The sequence below is a fragment of the Giraffa tippelskirchi genome, chromosome 4 (assembly GCF_054371585.1).
Source record: "Giraffa tippelskirchi isolate mGirTip1 chromosome 4, T2T-mGirTip1v1.2.pri, whole genome shotgun sequence".
NCBI classification, from domain to species: Eukaryota; Metazoa; Chordata; class Mammalia; order Artiodactyla; family Giraffidae; genus Giraffa; species Giraffa tippelskirchi.
In genome coordinates this window covers 204,553,188-204,571,445 of record NC_137278.1, presented here as the reverse complement: position 1 = coordinate 204,571,445, position 18,258 = coordinate 204,553,188, and the positions used below count along the sequence as shown (strand labels likewise).

General features: G+C 40.0%; 1 protein-coding gene across 7 annotated transcripts in view; it reads left to right on the top strand.

Annotated features, from left to right (window-relative positions):
* MRTFA (myocardin related transcription factor A) overlaps positions 1 to 18,258 on the top strand; it is a 197,406-nt gene that overhangs the window by 118,321 nt on the left and 60,827 nt on the right. For 2 of the 7 annotated variants that reach the window (XM_081587551.1, XM_081587550.1), the window contains exon 1: positions 16,789 to 17,140. The exons of the other annotated variants lie outside the window; for them this stretch is intronic. In XM_081587551.1, the coding sequence (XP_081443677.1) occupies positions 16,933 to 17,140 (208 nt within the window). In that variant the 5' untranslated portion in view covers positions 16,789 to 16,932. Of the gene's footprint in view, positions 1 to 16,788; positions 17,141 to 18,258 lie in introns of those variants that run through there. 7 annotated transcript variants of the gene reach the window in all.

Genomic DNA, 18,258 nt, shown 5'->3' with positions numbered 1-18,258 from the left:
TCTCACATCCGTACATGACCACTGGAAAAACCATGGCCTTGACTAGACGGACTTTTGTTGGCAAAGTAATGTCTCTGCTTTTAAATATGCTATCTAGGTTGGCCATAACCTTCCTTCCAAGGAGTAAGCGTCTTTTAATTTCATGGCTGCAATCACCATCAGCAGTGATTTTGGAGCCCAAAAAAATAAAGTCTGACACTGTTTCCACTGTTTCCCCATCTATTTCCCATGAAGTGATGGGACCAGATGCCATGATCTTAGTTTTCTGAATGTTGAGTTTTAAGCCAACTTTTTCACTCTCCTCTTTCACTTTCATCAAGAGGCTCTTTAGTTCTTCTTCACTTTCTGCCATAAGGGTGGTGTCATATCTGCATATCTGAGGTTATTGATATTTCTCCCAGCAATCTTGATTCCAGCTTGTGTTTCTTCCAGCCCAGCATTTCTCATGATGTACTCTGCATATAAGTTAAATAAGCAGGGTGACGATGTACAGCCTTGACGTACTCCTTTTCCTATTTGGAACCAGTCTGTTGTTCCATGTCTGGTTCTAACTGTTGCTTCCTGACCTGCATACAGGTTTCTCAAGAGAGAGTTTATAGAAGCAATGCATTGCTTTGGGCTGGGGTTTGGGGAAGGCTGCATGGTGCCAGTGCCACATGAAATGATTCTCTCAGCCCCTGGCATATCCCAGGGCCGTGCCAGGGATACAGTGGTGAACAAAGTAGACATGGCTCTTGTCCTTGTGCAGCCTGAAATTTATTGGTGCAGGCAGACAAGTAATTACAGTAAAAGAGAATGGGAGTTATAATGGGAAATTCAGAGTGCCATGGAGAACAGAACAGAGGGATCCAAACAACTCTAGGGTATGTTGCAGGAAGGCCTCTCAGAGGGATGTTTAAGCGGTGATCTGGAGGATGTTCCAGCAGAAAGAACAATGTGAAGATCTGAAGGTGGGAAGTAAAACAGCACCTTCAAGGAACTCGTGGGCTTCTGTTACAGCTAGCTGTGTATAGAGATGGGTGGAATATCATAGATTTGAGGGTGGGCTCTGGAACCTGACTGCTCGGATTACATCCTGGCCCTCCTGCTTACTGGTTGCCCTTGGACAGTTATTTAGTTGTGCCTCAGTTTCCCCATCTGAAAACAAGCATAGCAGTAATTCCTACCCCATAGATTAGGGCTAAATGATCTCAGACATGTAATGCCCCTAGATTAGTGCTTGGCACATAGCAAGTGCTCAGTGCGTGTTAGCTATTACTGCTGTCGCTGTGACTACAGCTATAAAACATAAAAATGATAAATGATAAGAGTAACTCACAGATACAAGGGGGTTTTAAAAGTCACGTTAGAAGTTTGGATATTATCCTAAGAGCAGTGGGAAGTCAGTAAAGGGCTTTCAGTAGAGACATGACATCAGATTTGCATTTTAGAAAAATTCTTCTGATTTCAGTGGAGAAGATGAATTGAAGGGGCCTAAGAAAGAACCCACCTGCCAATGCAGGAGACACAGGTTTGATCCCTGGGTGGGGATCATCCCCTGGAGTAGGAAATGGCAACCCACTCCAGTATTCTTGCCTGGAGAACCCCATGGACAGAGGAGCTTGGCAGGTTACAGTCCTTAGGGTTGCCTGGAGTTGGACATGATGGAAGCAAGTGAGCACACACAGAAGAAAGATGGCAGGGAGACCAAGTAAGGAGCAGTCTCAGGATCCAGTTGAGGGCCCATAGTCTTGAGGAAATGGTTTGGTTGAAGAGGCCAAGTAGACTTCCCAGTTCTGGAGGTAGATCTCTCATGAAATTTAGGTTCTGTTGGTAAGAGGGAGGCCTAAAAGGGAGGTAGTGACAATGAGAAAATATATAACACAATACTAGGAATGATAAGTGCTGTTTTGAAAAGTTGAGAAAGGGGATGGATGATTAGAACTTGTAACTAATTTAGAAATGGTGCTCATGGGAATTCCCTGGCAGTCCAGTGGTTAAGACTCTGCGCTTTTACTCCCCAGGGTGTGGGTTCAGTCCCTAATTGAGGAACTAAGATCCTACAAACTGTGGGGTGAGGCCTAAAAAAAAAAGAAAAGAAAAAAAAATGGTGGTCAAGGAGGGCTTTTCTGAGGAAGTGACATTTAAGCAGAGATGTGAATAAAGTGAGGGTTTTTCTGGGGAAACACTTTCCAGGCGCAAGTGTGATCATGCTTAGCATGTTCGCTAGCAAGGACCGTAGGGGAATATTAGTGAGGAACGCATGTGCCACAAGGACAGAGATCCTGTTCACCTAGAATTGCCTTGAGCAGACCTGGCACGTACCCTCAACAAATACTTGTTGAATGAGTGGATGGGCAGATGGATAGATGGGATTTCAAATGAATGAACAAATAAGTGATACATTCTCCCAAATAAGCCTGGAAGCCAGGAAGAGGGGGAGAAAGTTGTAGGTAAACTTCCCAACTAGTGCTTTTTTCTTATGGCAGATTAAGAGAAGGGGCTCTGGAGCTAGACCTCAGATCCTGGCTTTGCCATCTGCTAGATATATGACCTTAGGCAAATTACTTAGCTTCTCGGTGCCTCAGTTTCTTCATCTGAAAAAATGGGAACAACTGTAGTACCTTCCTCATAGTGTAATTGCAGAGTTTCTCAACCTCAGCACCGTCAACATTTGGGGCTGGATCATTCTGTGTGGGGGGATTGTGGAGGGTGTCCTGTGCTTTGTCGAGTGTTTAGCAGGTTACCTGGCTGCTGCACCTGCTAGATGCCAGTAGCACCCTCCGGTTGTAACAAGCAAACATGTCTCCAGATATTTCCATTTGTCTCCTTCTGGGCAAAGTCACCCTGAGTGAGAACACTGGTTTTTTGTGAGGATTAAAGGAGTTGATATGCGTAAAACATCTAGAACAGTACCTGGCACGTGTGCTGTTACTAAAATTAGCATAGTGTTTCTCCTAGACAGTTTAGTTTCCCATTTGATGAAGTAAATTACAAAAACTTTAAAGCACAAATGCTGATGGTGTATTTAAAAATGGACTTGTCTGTCTCCAATTAAATTTATTTATACACACTATCACTTTCTGTGGGTTGAACTCCTTCTCTTCATTCAGGAACCTCTGGCCCTACCTTTAAATACAAAAGTGTATCTCAATTGGAAGTTTCTTTAAAGTGGAGGAATGTTAACAATAGGTTCTTGCCACAGAAACTGTAATTTGGGGCCACTTTTTTATAATGTAAGAATTTGGTTTCTAAGATTAACATGCACTTCTATTTGGGTGCACAGTGGTTTTGAACACCTGTTAATGGAAACCATCATCTATCCTAGTCAACCCACCAACCATAATAAGCATGATCAGTATTTATTGTATTTGGCTGTTGAAGAATTGAAATAATAGTGTGTTCAAGAATGTTTTGTGGTTTTAAATTTTTTTCCAGTTTCATTGAGAAACAATTGACATATATCACTGTGTAAATTTAAAGCAAACAGCACGATGGTTTGGTTTACATATATTCTGAGATGATTACCAAAGTAGCTTGAGCAAACATCCATCTTCTTATATGGTACAATAAAAACTAAGATAAAAAAGGAAAAAAAATTCTCGTTGTGATGAGAACTCTTAGGATTTACTCTCTTAACAGTTCTCCTCTGTATCATACAGTGGTGTTAACTATAGTTATCCTGTTGCAGACATGGTTATATTTTATAGAGTCAGTTTTTTTGTGTATCATCTGTGCTTGCTGGTAGCTGGTGCATTGGGTTAGCTTTTTGTAAATAGTGTTTACCTTCTGTGTATCTTAAATCTGCTTAAGCTGTGAAAGTGGTGATAAATTGGGGAGGGTGTTATTGTTTTAGAAACATGTTATAGAAAAACATCAACTGATGAATGTGGCAGTCAGAGTGAGATAATTGAATAAATCTTTTAAAGTCATAAAATCAGGAACAGGACAGGGATGCTCCCACTTGGCACTTTATTCAACACAGTATTGGCAATCTTAGCCATGGTAATCAGACAAGAAAAAGAAATAAAAGGAATCTGAATTGGAAAGGAAGAAGTAAAACTCACTGTTTGCAAATGACATGACACTGTACATAGAAAATCCTAAAGATGCCATCAGAAAACTATTGAAGCTCATCAATGAATTTGGTAAAGGTTTTGGATATAAAATTAATATACAAAAATCTTATATTTATATACAAGATATACACTAACAGTGAACTATCAGAAAGAGAAGTGAAAGAAACAGTTATTTTTACCATCACATCAAAAAGAATGAAATACCAAAGAATGAGCCTCCCTAAGGTGGTAAAAGACCTGTCCTCAGGGAACTATAAGATACTGTTGAAAGAGATTGAAGATGACACAAACGCATGGAAAGATACACCGTGTTCTTGGATTGGAGGAATTGATATTGTTAAAATGACAGTACTACCAACGCATAGTTTCAGTGCAATCCATATTAAATTATCAGTGGCATTTTTCACTGAACTAGAATGCATAATTAAAAAATTTGTATGGAAACACAAAAGACCCCAAATAGCAAAACGGTCTTGGGAAAAAAGAACAGAGCTGGAGGAATCACAATCATATTCCCTGGCTTCAGACTGTATTACAAAGCGACAGTACACAAAAACAGACGCAGGATCAGTGGAACAGAATATAAAGCCCAGAAATAAACACATGCACTTCTGGTGGATTCGTCTGTGACAAAGGAGGCAAGAATGTACAGTGGTGCTGAGAAAACTGGATAGCTTCATGTAAAAGAGTGAAATTAGAACGTTCTCTAACATCATATACAAAAATAAACTCAGAATAGATTAAAGGCCTAAATTGGAAGACTGAAAGCCATAAAACTCCTAGAAGAAAACATAGGTAGACCACTCTGACATGAATCCTAAAACATAGGTAGACCACTCTGACATGAATCGTAGCAATATATTTTTGAATCTGTCTCCTCGAGCAAAGGAAGTAAAAGCAAAAATAAACAGATAGGACCTAATTAAACTTAAAAGCTTTTGCACAGAAAGGGAACCATTGGCAAAATGAAAAGACAACTGACTGAATGGGAGAGAATATTTGCAAATGATGTGACTGATAAGAGGTTAGTATCCAAATTCTATAAAAAGTTAATACAACTCAACATCAAAAAAAAAGTAAACAACCCAACTTTAAAATGGGCAGAAGACCTGAATAGACATTTTCCCAAAGATGCAGATGGCTGACAGGTATATGAAAAGATGCTCAACATTGCTTATCATCAGGGAAGTGCAGATCAAAACCACAGTGAGATAACACCTCACACCGGTCAGAATGGCTGTCATCAAAAAGAACACAAATGACATGTTGATGAGGATGTGGAAAAAAGGGAATCCTCGGATACTGTTTCTGGGACCTTATCAAAATTGGTGAGTTTTTGTGTAGCCATTTCAGTATTGAAGATGGAAGAAAAAAAACAACATTTTTGGCATATTATGCTTTATTATTTCAAGAAAGGTAAAAACACAACTGAAACACAAAAAAGAGTTTGAAGTAAAAGGTAAGGTTAAAAATGAACTGAAAAGGTAAAAATGCAACTGAAACCAAAAAAAAAGTGTATGGAGAAGGTACTGTGACTGATTGAACATGTCAAAGTGGCTTGCGAAGTTTCATGCTAGAGATACCTTGCTGGACGATGCTTCACCATCAATCATGTAGGCCAGTTGAAGTTGTTGATAGCGATCAAATCAAAACATTGATTGAGAACAATCAGCATTTCAACATGACCTACTCCAAATATCCAAATCAAGTTTTGAAAATCATTTGCACCCGCTTGGTTATGGTAATTATTTTGATGTTTGGGTTCCATGTAAGTTAAGCGAGAAAAACCTTGACTATACTTTTGCATGCGATTTTCTACTGAAGTGTAATGAAAATGTTGTGTTTTTAAAACATATTTTGATGGGCAGTGAAACGTGGGTTCTGTGCAGTGATGTGGAACGGAGGAACTCATGGAGCAGGGGGAATGCGCCACACCCAAAGTCGGTCTTCATCCAGAGAAAGTGCTGTCGTGTGTATGGTGGGACTGGAAGGGAGTCCTCTATTATGAGCTCCTTTTGGAAAAGGGGACAATTAATTCTAACAAGTACTGCTCCCAGTTAGACCAACTGAAGGCAGCATTTGATGAAACGCATCCAGAATTAGTCAACAGAAAACCCATGATCTTCATCGGATAATACAAGACTGCATGTTTCTTTGATGACCAGGCAGAAACTGTCGCAGCTTGGCTGAGGGGTTATGATTCATCTGTCTTATTCACCAGACATTGCACCTTCGGATTTCCATTTGTTTCCGTCTTTACAAAATTCTTCTGTGGAAAAAGCTTTCAGTTCCCTGAAAGACTGTAAAAGGCACCTGGAGCAGTTCTTTGCTCAAACAGATAAAAAGTTTTGGGGACATGGAATTATGAAGTTGCCTGAAAAATGGCAGAAGGTAGTGGAACAAAGTGGTGAATATGTTGTTCAGTAAAGTTCTTGGTGAAAATGACAAATGTATCTTTTGTTTTTACTTAAAAACTGAAGGAGCCTTTTGGCCAATTCAGTGCCTTAACATATTCAGACATTTCCCATATCAGAGGATATTGTATTCATTTTTTTCTTTCTGTTTTGCTATTACAAGCATGTTGCAGTAAATGTCCTTTTTACATATGTTTTGTTTTTGTTTCTGTAGTACCTGTTTTTAGGAATGAGACTGATGAGTTAAAGAGAATATGTATTTTTAATTCCATAAATGCAGTAGCCAAATTGTTTTTCAAAAGACTATAATGCTTCCCATTCCACTGGCCCTGTTTGAGAGTACCATTTTCCCCACCTCTCTGCTTGACATAGGTATTATAAACTCTTAAACATTTTAGACTTGTCTAATGGTTATGATGTGATAGTTTGTTGTTAATTGGTGTGTGCATGCTAAGTCACTTCAGTTGTGTCCAACTCTTTGCAACCTCATGGAAAGCCCCCCCAGGCTCCTCTGTCTTTGGAATTATCCAGGCAAGAATACTGAAGTGGGTTGCCATGCCCTCCTCCAGGGGATCTTTCTGACCCAGGAATCGAACCCACATCTCTTATGTCTCCTGTATTGGCAGGTGGGTTCTTTACCACTGCACCATCTGGGAAACCATTGGTGTTAATTTAATCTCTCTCCAATCAGGACTTTGGTTAGGATTCTTAACAGGTTTGCTGAGTAAGCTATGTGAAAGCCCATCTTCTTTGGACACTGCAGCCACATCTTGAGATGCCAGTGACATGTGAATTGTGAGGGACCAGGGGATGAACACAGTAGTTTGTTAACAGTAGAATGTTGGGCTTTTGGATTCTAAGACGTGTTAATGTGAAAACATTGCATAACACTGGAATTTGCTGGGACATATGTCTTTATGTGAGTACCAAACCTTCTTCCCCAGATCCCTGACAAATTACCTCGCAGCAGAGATCATTTTTCTAGGGAAGTTTAGCATAGTGGTAAGCAGGTCACATTTGAGAAGGGATTGTATTTTATGTACCATATTTTATCAGGGAATTAATGTCATAGTGTAGTAAAATTGTGAATAATTTTTTTAGCTTTATAATTAATCGTTTTGACAGTAATGGTAAGTACCATGTATTGACTGCCTCCCTTGTAGTAGGCAGTTTAAATAGTCATCTCATTTAACTCCAACAGCAGTCCTTCAAGTTAAGTAAAATTTTGCCTTGAGTTAAACTGGAACCTAGCTAGAAACTAAACTGGAACCTAGCTAGAAACTAAACTGGAACCTAGCTGGTATGTGCTAGAGCTCAGGGTTGTACCTTCAACCTAAGAGCTCTTGACTATTAAAACCATGCAGTCTCTTGATTACAGTGTGAAAGAGCTTGGACGAGACTCATGAATAATTTTTTAAACTTTATTTTAACATAAATACAGACCACCACAGTCTAGACCTTATCAGTACCAGGGGCTAATTTGAGTTTGATCTTTTACCACTTGCCTTTGTCTGGGATCTGGCAGTGATGACAACATTGCTAAGGGTTCAGTCATTAGTGAGCATCTGGTTGAAAGATAGTGGGTTAGATGCTGTGGGTATTTGATAATGTTTACTGAGTATCTGTTGGATAGAGCCCTGTTTTATTTTATGGCAAAATAAAATAATCAAGATACTAATCCTTTTCTACAAAGAGTTTAACCTTCAGCTCAAGATAGACTTGCTCATTATACTACAAAATAAGAGAAAATATTATGCTTATCCTTATAAGAAGGTACAGCAGGTAGAGTAACCAGAGCTTTCAGAGGATAATTAGGGAAGATTTCTTGCAATAGGTAAGTTTTGAGCCAGGGTTTTAAGACAATGCTTGTAAACAGTTGGCACATCTAAGTTTCCTAGAAGATCATATACTCAAGAGTCAACTTCAACTTGGAATATTTCATAATTTTAAAGAGTGTCCCTTATCACATGTCTTGAGATTCTAAATTGAGGATTCTGTTTGATCAAACCCTTTGCTAGGTTCTCACTTCGTTAAGTGACTGTTTTGCTATGGTTCTCCTTGTCATTTTGATTTCTTTGAATTTGTGGGAATAAAGTTTATTATAAGACCTGGATTCAGAAAATAATCTTTAGTTCTCTGTTGCTTTTCATAAAAATATAAGGTTTAGAGGTAATTTTAATTGTTCTTTACCATTCACCTAGTTTTACTAATCAGAAAAGTTACTGTTTCCTTTTTTAAGTCTAATTTTAAAAGATTTATTTCTAAATTAGTCATGTATATAAGTAATGTTACCATGTATGTTCTTTGTTGTTGTTGTTTAGTTGCTAAGTCGCATCTGACTCTTTGGGACCCTTTGGACTGTAACCCACCAGGCTCCTCTGTCCATGGGATTTCCCAGGCAAGAATACAGAAGCAGGTTGCTATTTCCTTCTCCAGGGAGTCTATCCAACCCAGGGGTCAAACCTGAGTCTGCTTCATTGGCAGGTGGATTCTTTACCACTGAGCCACCTGGGAAGTGCATGTCCCTATGTACACAAACCAAAAAAGTGAAGCCCTCCTAAAAGTATTTAAGAACACTCTTTAACAAATACATTCTTTTAACAAAAACAACAGGAGAAAGTTACTGTTTTCTAACAGGCTGATGTATTGATACATTGGCCTGACTTCTGACCAGATGCAGCATTTATCCTAAAATTACCTGAGAATTTGAGACCTAGGAAATTTGAGCAATCTAGGTTAATTTTTTTTTTTTAACTACAAAGCAAGTGGTGGTCAATTTTTAATTTTTAAAATTAATTTTCAATTATAGAACAATATAATATATGTTTTCTTATAATAACAAAGTTGTACAGAGAAGGCCCAATCCAGCTTTGAACTTTCTTAACCATTTACATTTAAAGCTATGAAATGAATTGCATGCATCTGTGTGCTAAGTCACTTCAGTCATGTCTGAATCTGCAACCCCATGGACTGTAGCCTGCCAGGCTCCTCTGTCCATGGGATTCTCTAGGCAAGAATACTGGAGTGGGTTGCCATTTCCTTCTCCAGGGAATCTTCCAGACCCAGGGATTGAACCTGCATCTCTTTTGTCTCCTGCATTGGCAGGCAGGTTCTTTATTAATTAGTTCAGTCGCTCAGTTGTTTCCAACTCTTTGTGACCCCGTGCACTGCAGCACGCCAGGCTTCCCTGTCCATCACCAGCTCCCAGAGCTTACTGAAACTCATGTCCAGTGAGTTGGTGATGCCATCCAACCATCTCATCCTCTGTTGTCCCCTTCTCCTCCTGCCTTCAATCTCTCCCAGCATCAGGATCTTTTCCAAGGAGTCAGTTCTTCCCATCAGGTGGCCAAAGTGTTGGAGTTTCAGCTTCAGCATCAGTCCTTCCAATGAATTTTCAGGACTGATTTCCTTTAGAATGGACTGGTTGGATCTCCTTGCGGTCCAAGGGACTTGCAAGAGTCTTCTCCAACACCACAGTTCAAAAACATCAATTCTTCGGCACTCAGCTTTCTTTATAGTCCAGCTCTCACGTCCATACATGACTGCTGGAAAAACCATAGCTTTGACTAGACGGACCTTTGTTGGCAAAGTAATGTCTCTGCTTTTTAATATGCTATCTAGGTTTATCATAGCTTTTCTTCCAAGGAGCAAGCATCTTTTAATTTCATGGCTGCGGTCACCATCTGCAGTGATTTTGGAACCCAAGAAAATAAGGTCTGTCACTGTTTCCATTGCTTCCCCATCTATTTACCATTGATCTTCATTTTTTGAATGTTGAGTTTTAAGCCAGCTTTTTCACTCTCCTCTTACTTGCATCAAGAGGCTCCTTAGTTCCTCTTCACTTTCTGCCATAAGGGTGGTGTCATCTACGTATCTGAGGTTATTGCTGTTTCTCTTGGCAATCTCGATTCCAGCTTGTGCTTCATCTAGCCTGGCATTTTGCGTGATGTACTCTGCATATAAGTTAAATAAGCAGGGTGGCAATATACAACCTTGATGTACTGCTTTCCCGATTTGGAACCAGTCTGTTGTTTCATGTCCGGTTCTAACTGTTGCTTCTTGACCTGCATACAGATTTCTCAGGAGACAGGTAAGGTGGTCTGGTATTCCCATCTCTTTAAGGATTTTCCACAGTCTGTTTTGATCCACACAGTCAAAGGCTTTGGTATAATCAATAAAGTAGAAGTAGATGATTTTCTGGAATTCTCTTGCATTTTCTGTTATCCAACAGATGTTGGCAATTTGATCTCTGGTTCCTCTGCCTTTTCTAAATCCACCTTGAACATCTGGAAGTTCACGGTTCAGGTACTGTTGAAGCCTGGCTTGGAGAATTTTGAACACTACTTTGCTAGCATGTGAGATGAGTGCAATTGTGTGGTAGTTTGAACATTCTTTGGCATTGCCCTTCTTTGGGATTGGAATGAAAACTGACCTTTTCCAGTCCTGTGGCCATGGCTAAGATTTCCAAATTTGCTGGCTTTAACATTATCTTTTAGGATTTGAAATAACTCAACTGGAATTCCATTACTTTATTAATTGTTCTCATCTAAATTTAACTGAATCTTTTCACTGGGTCTCTACAACCTTAGTTTATTTCTTTTTAAATATCCTAGGAACTGTTGATATTTTCTTTGCAGTACAGTCTTGATTAATTTTTTTTGTTTTTGGTTATTGGATAGTATCAGTCTCAGGTTAAGATGTTTGATGGACTCTAGTCTTTTTAAAATTATGAAGCATTCCAAATTGGAATCGACTCTCTGAGTATAAGGAGTTCAATAAACTCACTATCTTAGGGTTCTTCCTGGTGATCCACTGGTTTAGACTCCGAGTTCACAGTGCAGGGGACATGAATTCGATCCCTAGTCAGGGGACTAAGATCCTGCATGCTACAGGAGATGGCCAAAAAAAAGGGCTCAGGCTTCTTCCCGCTAGCAAATTACAGATGCCATGTAGTTCAGTGGCTGCCCTGTGTGTACCATCCTCAGCTTGGATCTCATGTGGGTCTATGTGGACTAGAGAACTGATGTCTGTGACACACAGCACGTAACCCTAGTGAGTGAGTGGCCACTGAACACCCTGAGTTCCAGGGAAAATGTCTGGATTTGCAGAAGAATTAACATGCAGTATACTCTTGCTTCAGTGGAGAAAAGTGAAGGGAGATAATATTGTGCGGGAGGAGTTCTGGCAGCTTTTGACTTTGAAAAATATGAGGAATCAAAGACATATGATAAGAATCAAAGATAATGAAGTAATGAGAAAGAGCCAGCAGAAATGTAGTTTGACATCAGCTAATAGTTTTTTCCCTGGAACTGTGCACTAATAACTTGGTTGCCAGTTTATAATGTGGGCAGCTTGTTTGGCTGGTGGCATCTGGGCTGCTGAGGAACAGCAGATGGTGGTATGTGATAGGCTAGCACAGGCAGTAACAGGGAAGCACAGACTCTTGGATTTCTTGCCTCATTGGCTCAGCACCCCACTACCTAAAGGGAAGAACCTGCCTTTGTGGTTTCTTTAGGCTCATCTTGCTGATATACAGCACAGCCTGGAGACCTTGAAGCGGAACAGGGCACGGCGGGGATGTCAGTGGTTCAGAAGCTTCTCTAGCTGCTGGCTTCCCTGTGCGCTAATGACAGGAGGGAGACTGGAGGAGACTCGCAGCAGAAAGGGTGTCCTCTGTAGCGTGAGATGGGCAGAAAGATCCTGGGGTTCCCTGGAAGGATGACAGTTACCTCCAGAGGACTGTCTGTATAAAGAAGACTGTAAACCACTAAAGAGAGAAAGAGACATAAAAGTGTAGTACTCTTTCTGTTTATAAATGTAGACTTTTACTTCAGTTTAAAAAAAAAAAAAGTAAACTGTACTTGAAATTCTTCTGTTTGGGCTGAAGTATCACTGCTTGGTTTCACTGCAGAGGGAAATTTAAGGAGGAAGGTTTAAATAAAATCCTTTTGGCCTTTACAGTCTGGGGTCCCAGGGAAGACAGTTTCTTTTTGTGTTGTACAAAGTCATTTGTACAAACTAAACATTTTAAAAAGATGGTTAAAACATTTTTGAGTATGTGATTGTAGGAAAGTTGCAGCCTCTTATTTTTTCCCTCGAGAAGCCTGTTAATCAGTGTGCCTCTTTCTCCTCAAGGCATCATTGCTCAAAGGCACATCCAGTTAGAAAACTCTCCTTCCGTCTCGGCCTTTCTGCTTCAGAAAGTGGTGCTTGCGGGCCCGGCCAGCCTGCTCCCCAGTGGTGTGCCGACTGCTTATCTGCTTTTCGTTGTCTCGGGTCTTTGCATGACTCAGTGTTAGTCAGAGTCCAAACGAAGAAATCCCAGGGGAGATTGTGACTGGCTCCCTTTTTGGGGTGATAGTTCTTATTTAATTTACTAGGTCATGTAATGTAGGTAGATATTAACAGTTTGAGAAATCCTAAAAGAACGTCAGTTCCGAGCACAGCATCTTTGTAAGAAAACAGTTGTGAGTTCACTAAAATGTGAATTTAGTAATGTGAAAGAGATCCTTTTTATACCTTGTTCTCCCTACTTTCTGCTCAGAGTAATTTTGTCTGTTTAATAGGAGATCGTGGGCTGCCCTAAAAGTGGAAGACTGAAGTTTAACGATAGTGAAAAGAACCGTTTGCTGAACATGTTCTGTACCTGTGGCATACTGATTGTTGATTGATTGTCTCACTAAATTCACCCTAAAGCTATATGAATTTGGTGATGTCACCCCCATTTTCAGGAGGGATGAACGCTCGGAGACGTTAAGTGACTTACTCACAGCCAGACTGGTGGTAGGCTGTAAAAGCCGGAGTTCGAACAGAGTCTGGTTCCAAGTGCAAAGCTCTCAGCCTCCTGTCACATTGCCGCTATCACGCTTCAGAGGGTAGAGAATCTCAGTAGATCTCGGACAGAAGAAAAAGCAGTCTGGTTCTCTGGCCTGCTTTGGTGGTTCATTTGCTTACTCTCTGTGTCTCCCCTTCCTCCCCAGCACCTAGCATGTGCATAACGCACACTCAATAAATATTTACTGAAAGAACAAGTGTGTACAGTTAACCAAGGAAAATGGAAGTGAACGGACATTTTTGTTTGTAAAGTTTTTGCAAGTATTTGTAAATATAGTAAAGTACATCTTAGACTAATATTTATCAGGTTTATTCATGGCACATATAGATATTTGAATAATAATAAAACATTTACAGTTCTGTATGATTTCTGGAGATTATAAACAGCCTGACCTCTCATTTCCCTCCTCTTAACCAGCCTCCCCACTGCTAGTTTTGATTCTTTTTATTTCACACTACTGTTGATTGCCCTTTCCTTCTCTTTCTCCTCCGTTGACCGAGAAATTATTGTCACACCTTTGCTTTTGTACATTCCTCTCCCTTTGATAGCAATTCCTTTCCCCATCTTTTTGCTTTGACTTAAAAAAAAAAAAAAAAAATTCGGGTCTTGATTGCGTGTCTTCTCTGACTCTTTCCAACCTAATTAGTTCCCCTCTTTATGTTCCTGTCAGAGCACTTGTCATGCTGATGATTGTATGATTGGGTACACATCTGTCTGTCTCTTTGAACAGCCTGTATTGTAAGCTCCATGAGGGGAGTGGCTTGAATGTTTTTATGTCTGTGTCGTGGTACCTGGTTCATGGTAGGCAGACAGTAAATATAGAATGAAAAAAAATGGTGTAGCTTGCACAGTTGCACCACACATCTTGTAGAACCATTCCATTTTAGAGATGGAGCCTGTCAGCTCTAGCCCCTCCCATTTAGAGATGAGGATGACGCCCTACAGTCCTACAACTAAGTAATTAATAATTAGCTGCACAGCTAACAAACAGAGCTCCCAAGTTCTAGCCCAGTGTCCTTTCTTTCATTGTTTTTTTTAAAAGGATTTTTTTTGCTTATTATAAAGGCAGTAGTTGTTTAATGTAGAAAATTTAGAAGATACAGATAAACAAAAGGGAAAAGAAGAAAATAAAAACATCCTATTCCCACCACCATCCAGACATGTTTATCTGTGTGTTCTATAACTGTGTGATGACAGCAGCTTGCATTTACTGAATCTCATGTTTAGAACAGGCACTGTCATAAGTGCTTTGTAGGTATTACACCATTTATGATAGCACCCCTGTGAGATGAATACTCTTATCCCCATTTTCCAGATGAGGAAATGAAGGTATAGAGATATTATCTCAAGGTCATACAGCTAATAAGTGGTAGAGAGAGACAAGATTTAAACCCAGACAGTCTAGCTCTAGAGCTTTATATTCTTAACTCTTATATTCTTAACTGTGATTCCATTCTGCCTCTATGCACATTATTTCATAATCTGGTTTTGTTTTTAATTGAGATCAATGTATATACAGTAACAGTCACCCTTTCTAGGAGTATAGTTTAGTACATCTTGGTAAAAGGCAAGCAACAACCACAACCAAGAGATAGACTATTTCCATCAAAAACTTCTGTTGTGCCTCTTTGTACTCCCAACTTCTGGCAACCACTGATCTTATTTCTGCCCTTATAGTTTTGCCTTTTCTTGAATTTCATATAAATGTGTGGCCATTTAATGTGTAGCCCTTTGTGTGTGTCTTCTTTCACTTAGCATAGTGCTTTTCAGGTCCATATATACTGTTGTCTATACTAGTAGTTCAGGGATTTTTTTTAAATCACTGAATAATATTTCATTGTATGGATATACCACAATTTTTATTCTGTACACAAGTTAAAGGACATTTGGATTTTTTCCCCCTAGTTTTTGGCAATAAAATAAAACTGCTCTGAATATTCACGTACAGCTCTTTATGTGGTCAGGTGTTTTCATTTCCCTTTGTTTAAATAAATACTCAGGAATGAGATTACTGGGTTGTATAAGTTTAACTTTCCAAAGTGGCATTATCATTTTGCATTCTACCCAGTGTCTGAAAGTCCCAGTTGCTCCCCATCCTCGCCAGCAAATTATTTCATCAGTAGTGTTTGTATTCTGATGCGGGCTACAGTCCATGGGGTCTCAAAGAGTCAGACACAATTGAGCAACTTAACACTTTCACTTTTTCATTAACCAAATTATTCTCTTCACATAGTCTTGTTGGCAAAAGATGTTGCTTAAATTAAGGATTTCTGATATTTTTTTCTTTTTTCATTTCCCATTTTCTTTCCATTTTACAAATGTTGATTGATCATCCTGCCATGCAGGGGGGTGGACGAGGATGAGTGAGTCTACTCAGAGCCCTTCAGTTGGTCCCTGGAGTGGAGGCTGTGCACGTGATGGTGATGCAGTTGATTATTAAATGATTCTTTGACTTTACCTGTTTTCCTATTGGAACAAATTGCTCTGCATGGAGGTTTTTGCTTCTTTGTCTCTACCCTGTATGCCTTGCACAGCTTTCAAGTGCTTATGAACCTTGAGAGGAATATGGTGCCACATCGGGCACCAGCTGTGCCACCAGCCTTTCACTACCACCTGCTTCAGGTGGAAATGCCAGGGAGTATCATGGTGGCAGCTGTTGCTCTAATGAGCTGGGTAGGTTTTTCAGCTCACTCTGTTAGTGTAGTTGCCCCAGTTGCCTCGTCAGTGACTTGCGTGATGGGACTGTGACATCTAAGGAATAAAATCCAGTGGAGAGAAGTTGAATCGAATGAGAGAAGTTGAGGCCGACAAGGTGAGGGTGTGGGTCTTATCTGTGGGTCTCAGATTCGGGGCCGCCACTGTCTCTGACATTAGCTTCTTAAGAGCCTTTATTTTCTTTCTCAATGAGCAAGTCAAGTATGTCCCGAGCTATATCTTTGCTAAGAAATGTGTCTCTTCACTCATTCGTTCATTCATTGGGCATCTTTACTAGCTAACCACTATGTTTGTGGTTCCCTTCTTAGTGTTGTGATACGGCTTGTTTCAAAGTTAGTTCTTTCTGAGTTTTTCTGTTAGTATCTTCCCCTCCTCCCAATTTGATATCTTTCATCTATAAACATTTTAAGAGCAAATGTCAAGTGAAATAAAATAGTATTATAGCTCCTTGTTCCACTTTGGTGCCGACCTTGCACAAGAAAGGAGGGAAGTGGAGGAGAGGAGAGAGAGCTCGGTCATGTGATGCTGCTTGTCTGGCAGAAGCCTTTTGGTTCTGAGCAGAGAAACCAACTGTTTACTATTTTGGGTGAATGAGGTTGGTTGGTTGCTACGAGCATTTTCTCTCAGGGAACCCTCCTGTCTTCCAGCTTTACACGTCGAAATCATCCCAGCGCTGCTTTTTGGCATTTGGGCAGAGGAGGGAGGTGTCTGTGTCGAGGCCCAGTGCTGACAGGAAGAAATGTTTTCCAGGAGACTTACTGATTCTGACCTTCTGCTGTCACTGCCTTTAATGCCACACTCCCTAAGTAAACTTGGGATCTGGCTGTTCTTGCAGCCCTGAGGGCTGCAGAAATGAAGTACCCACTTTAACTAAAAGAGCCATGCTAATCAGATCTGCTGCACGTAATAAATGGCCTCTTTAAAGAGCGAGGGCAGGAGGATGAGTTTGTTGCAACACTGGCCTTTGGAGTCTCACCTCTCCCCCAGCGTGCTGCAGGAGAGGGCCAGGATTTATCAGCCCACCTGCAGGATCCTGCCGCTCCCATGGATTGTCCTGAAGCCGGGGAAGGACAGCTGCTCAGCCATGTGCCTGGCCCCTTATCACAGTTTACGGGAAGGTTGGCATATTTGTCCCTTGGGGATTTGCATGGTTTTTTTGTCTTCTCCTCTGTTTACTGCTGTTTTTTTTTTTTTATTCCTTCCCTATTTCTCTACAGTCATCCATGCTTTGACTTTGGATGGTTTATTCTTTGGATGGTTTTTATTGAAGCTTATTGAGCACTTAGCAGATAGATAACTGAGCAGGGACCTGTAGAGTGTATTTCATGACCTGATGGGACAGTGTTTAGCATGTTTCACTTTCTTACTCCTTTCCTTCCACCCATGCAGAGCTCATGTATCCAATTGAGATTATGGAAGAAGGAAGAAAAATCTTTTCTTTAGTAAGGTGGGATTCTTTCCATGTATGTAGATCAAACACAATGTGTTTATTAGTAAAACATACACTGGCCATGAGTACTATGCAAATCAATAGGAGCTATTGATGATGACTTCAGTTTCTTCTGTTAAGTACTGAAAGCAGATAGATAAGCTCTAAGAGCTTGTAACACTAAGACACCATAATTTAAAATAAAATAACACTTGAAAGGTTTTTATTTGTATTGCATGTTAGTTTTGGTTAGGGTGAACAGTTTGAACTAGCCTTACCAGTCTTTTTAGTAATTGCAGAATTACATTAGAATCATATCCAAGTGTATGGAAGATAGCAGGAAACTATTAAGGGAACACCCATAAGGAGTTTTCCTTGAGACCATCTCTTAGAGTTCTGGGGAAAAAAACACTGAAACTGCTGGAAAAAAAATCCTTTCAGGGGGTTTCTGGGTTATGAAAAAAAGGAGGATACAGACTTGATCCAAGTTCTATCAAGTGTGGATGGAAAAGAATTATTAACATTTACCCTTGCCTAGTTTGGAGGTCTTCTATTATCCATTATCAGAATTTAAGTACAATCTAGTATTGGTCATATAAATTCTGCTTCTCTAAAAACTTGGATATATCTTTTGAATTTTTGAGATCTCTTTGGGACTTCACTAACATTTGACAGGATGACTTGAGCATGTGGTATCACAACGAATGAGTTCATTGAAGAGGACATGAGTGTTTATTGGTGCCTGGTTTGCAAAGAGGATATTTTAAAAAACTGGTTGAGAGGCAGTTGATTTTTCTTTGAATATCT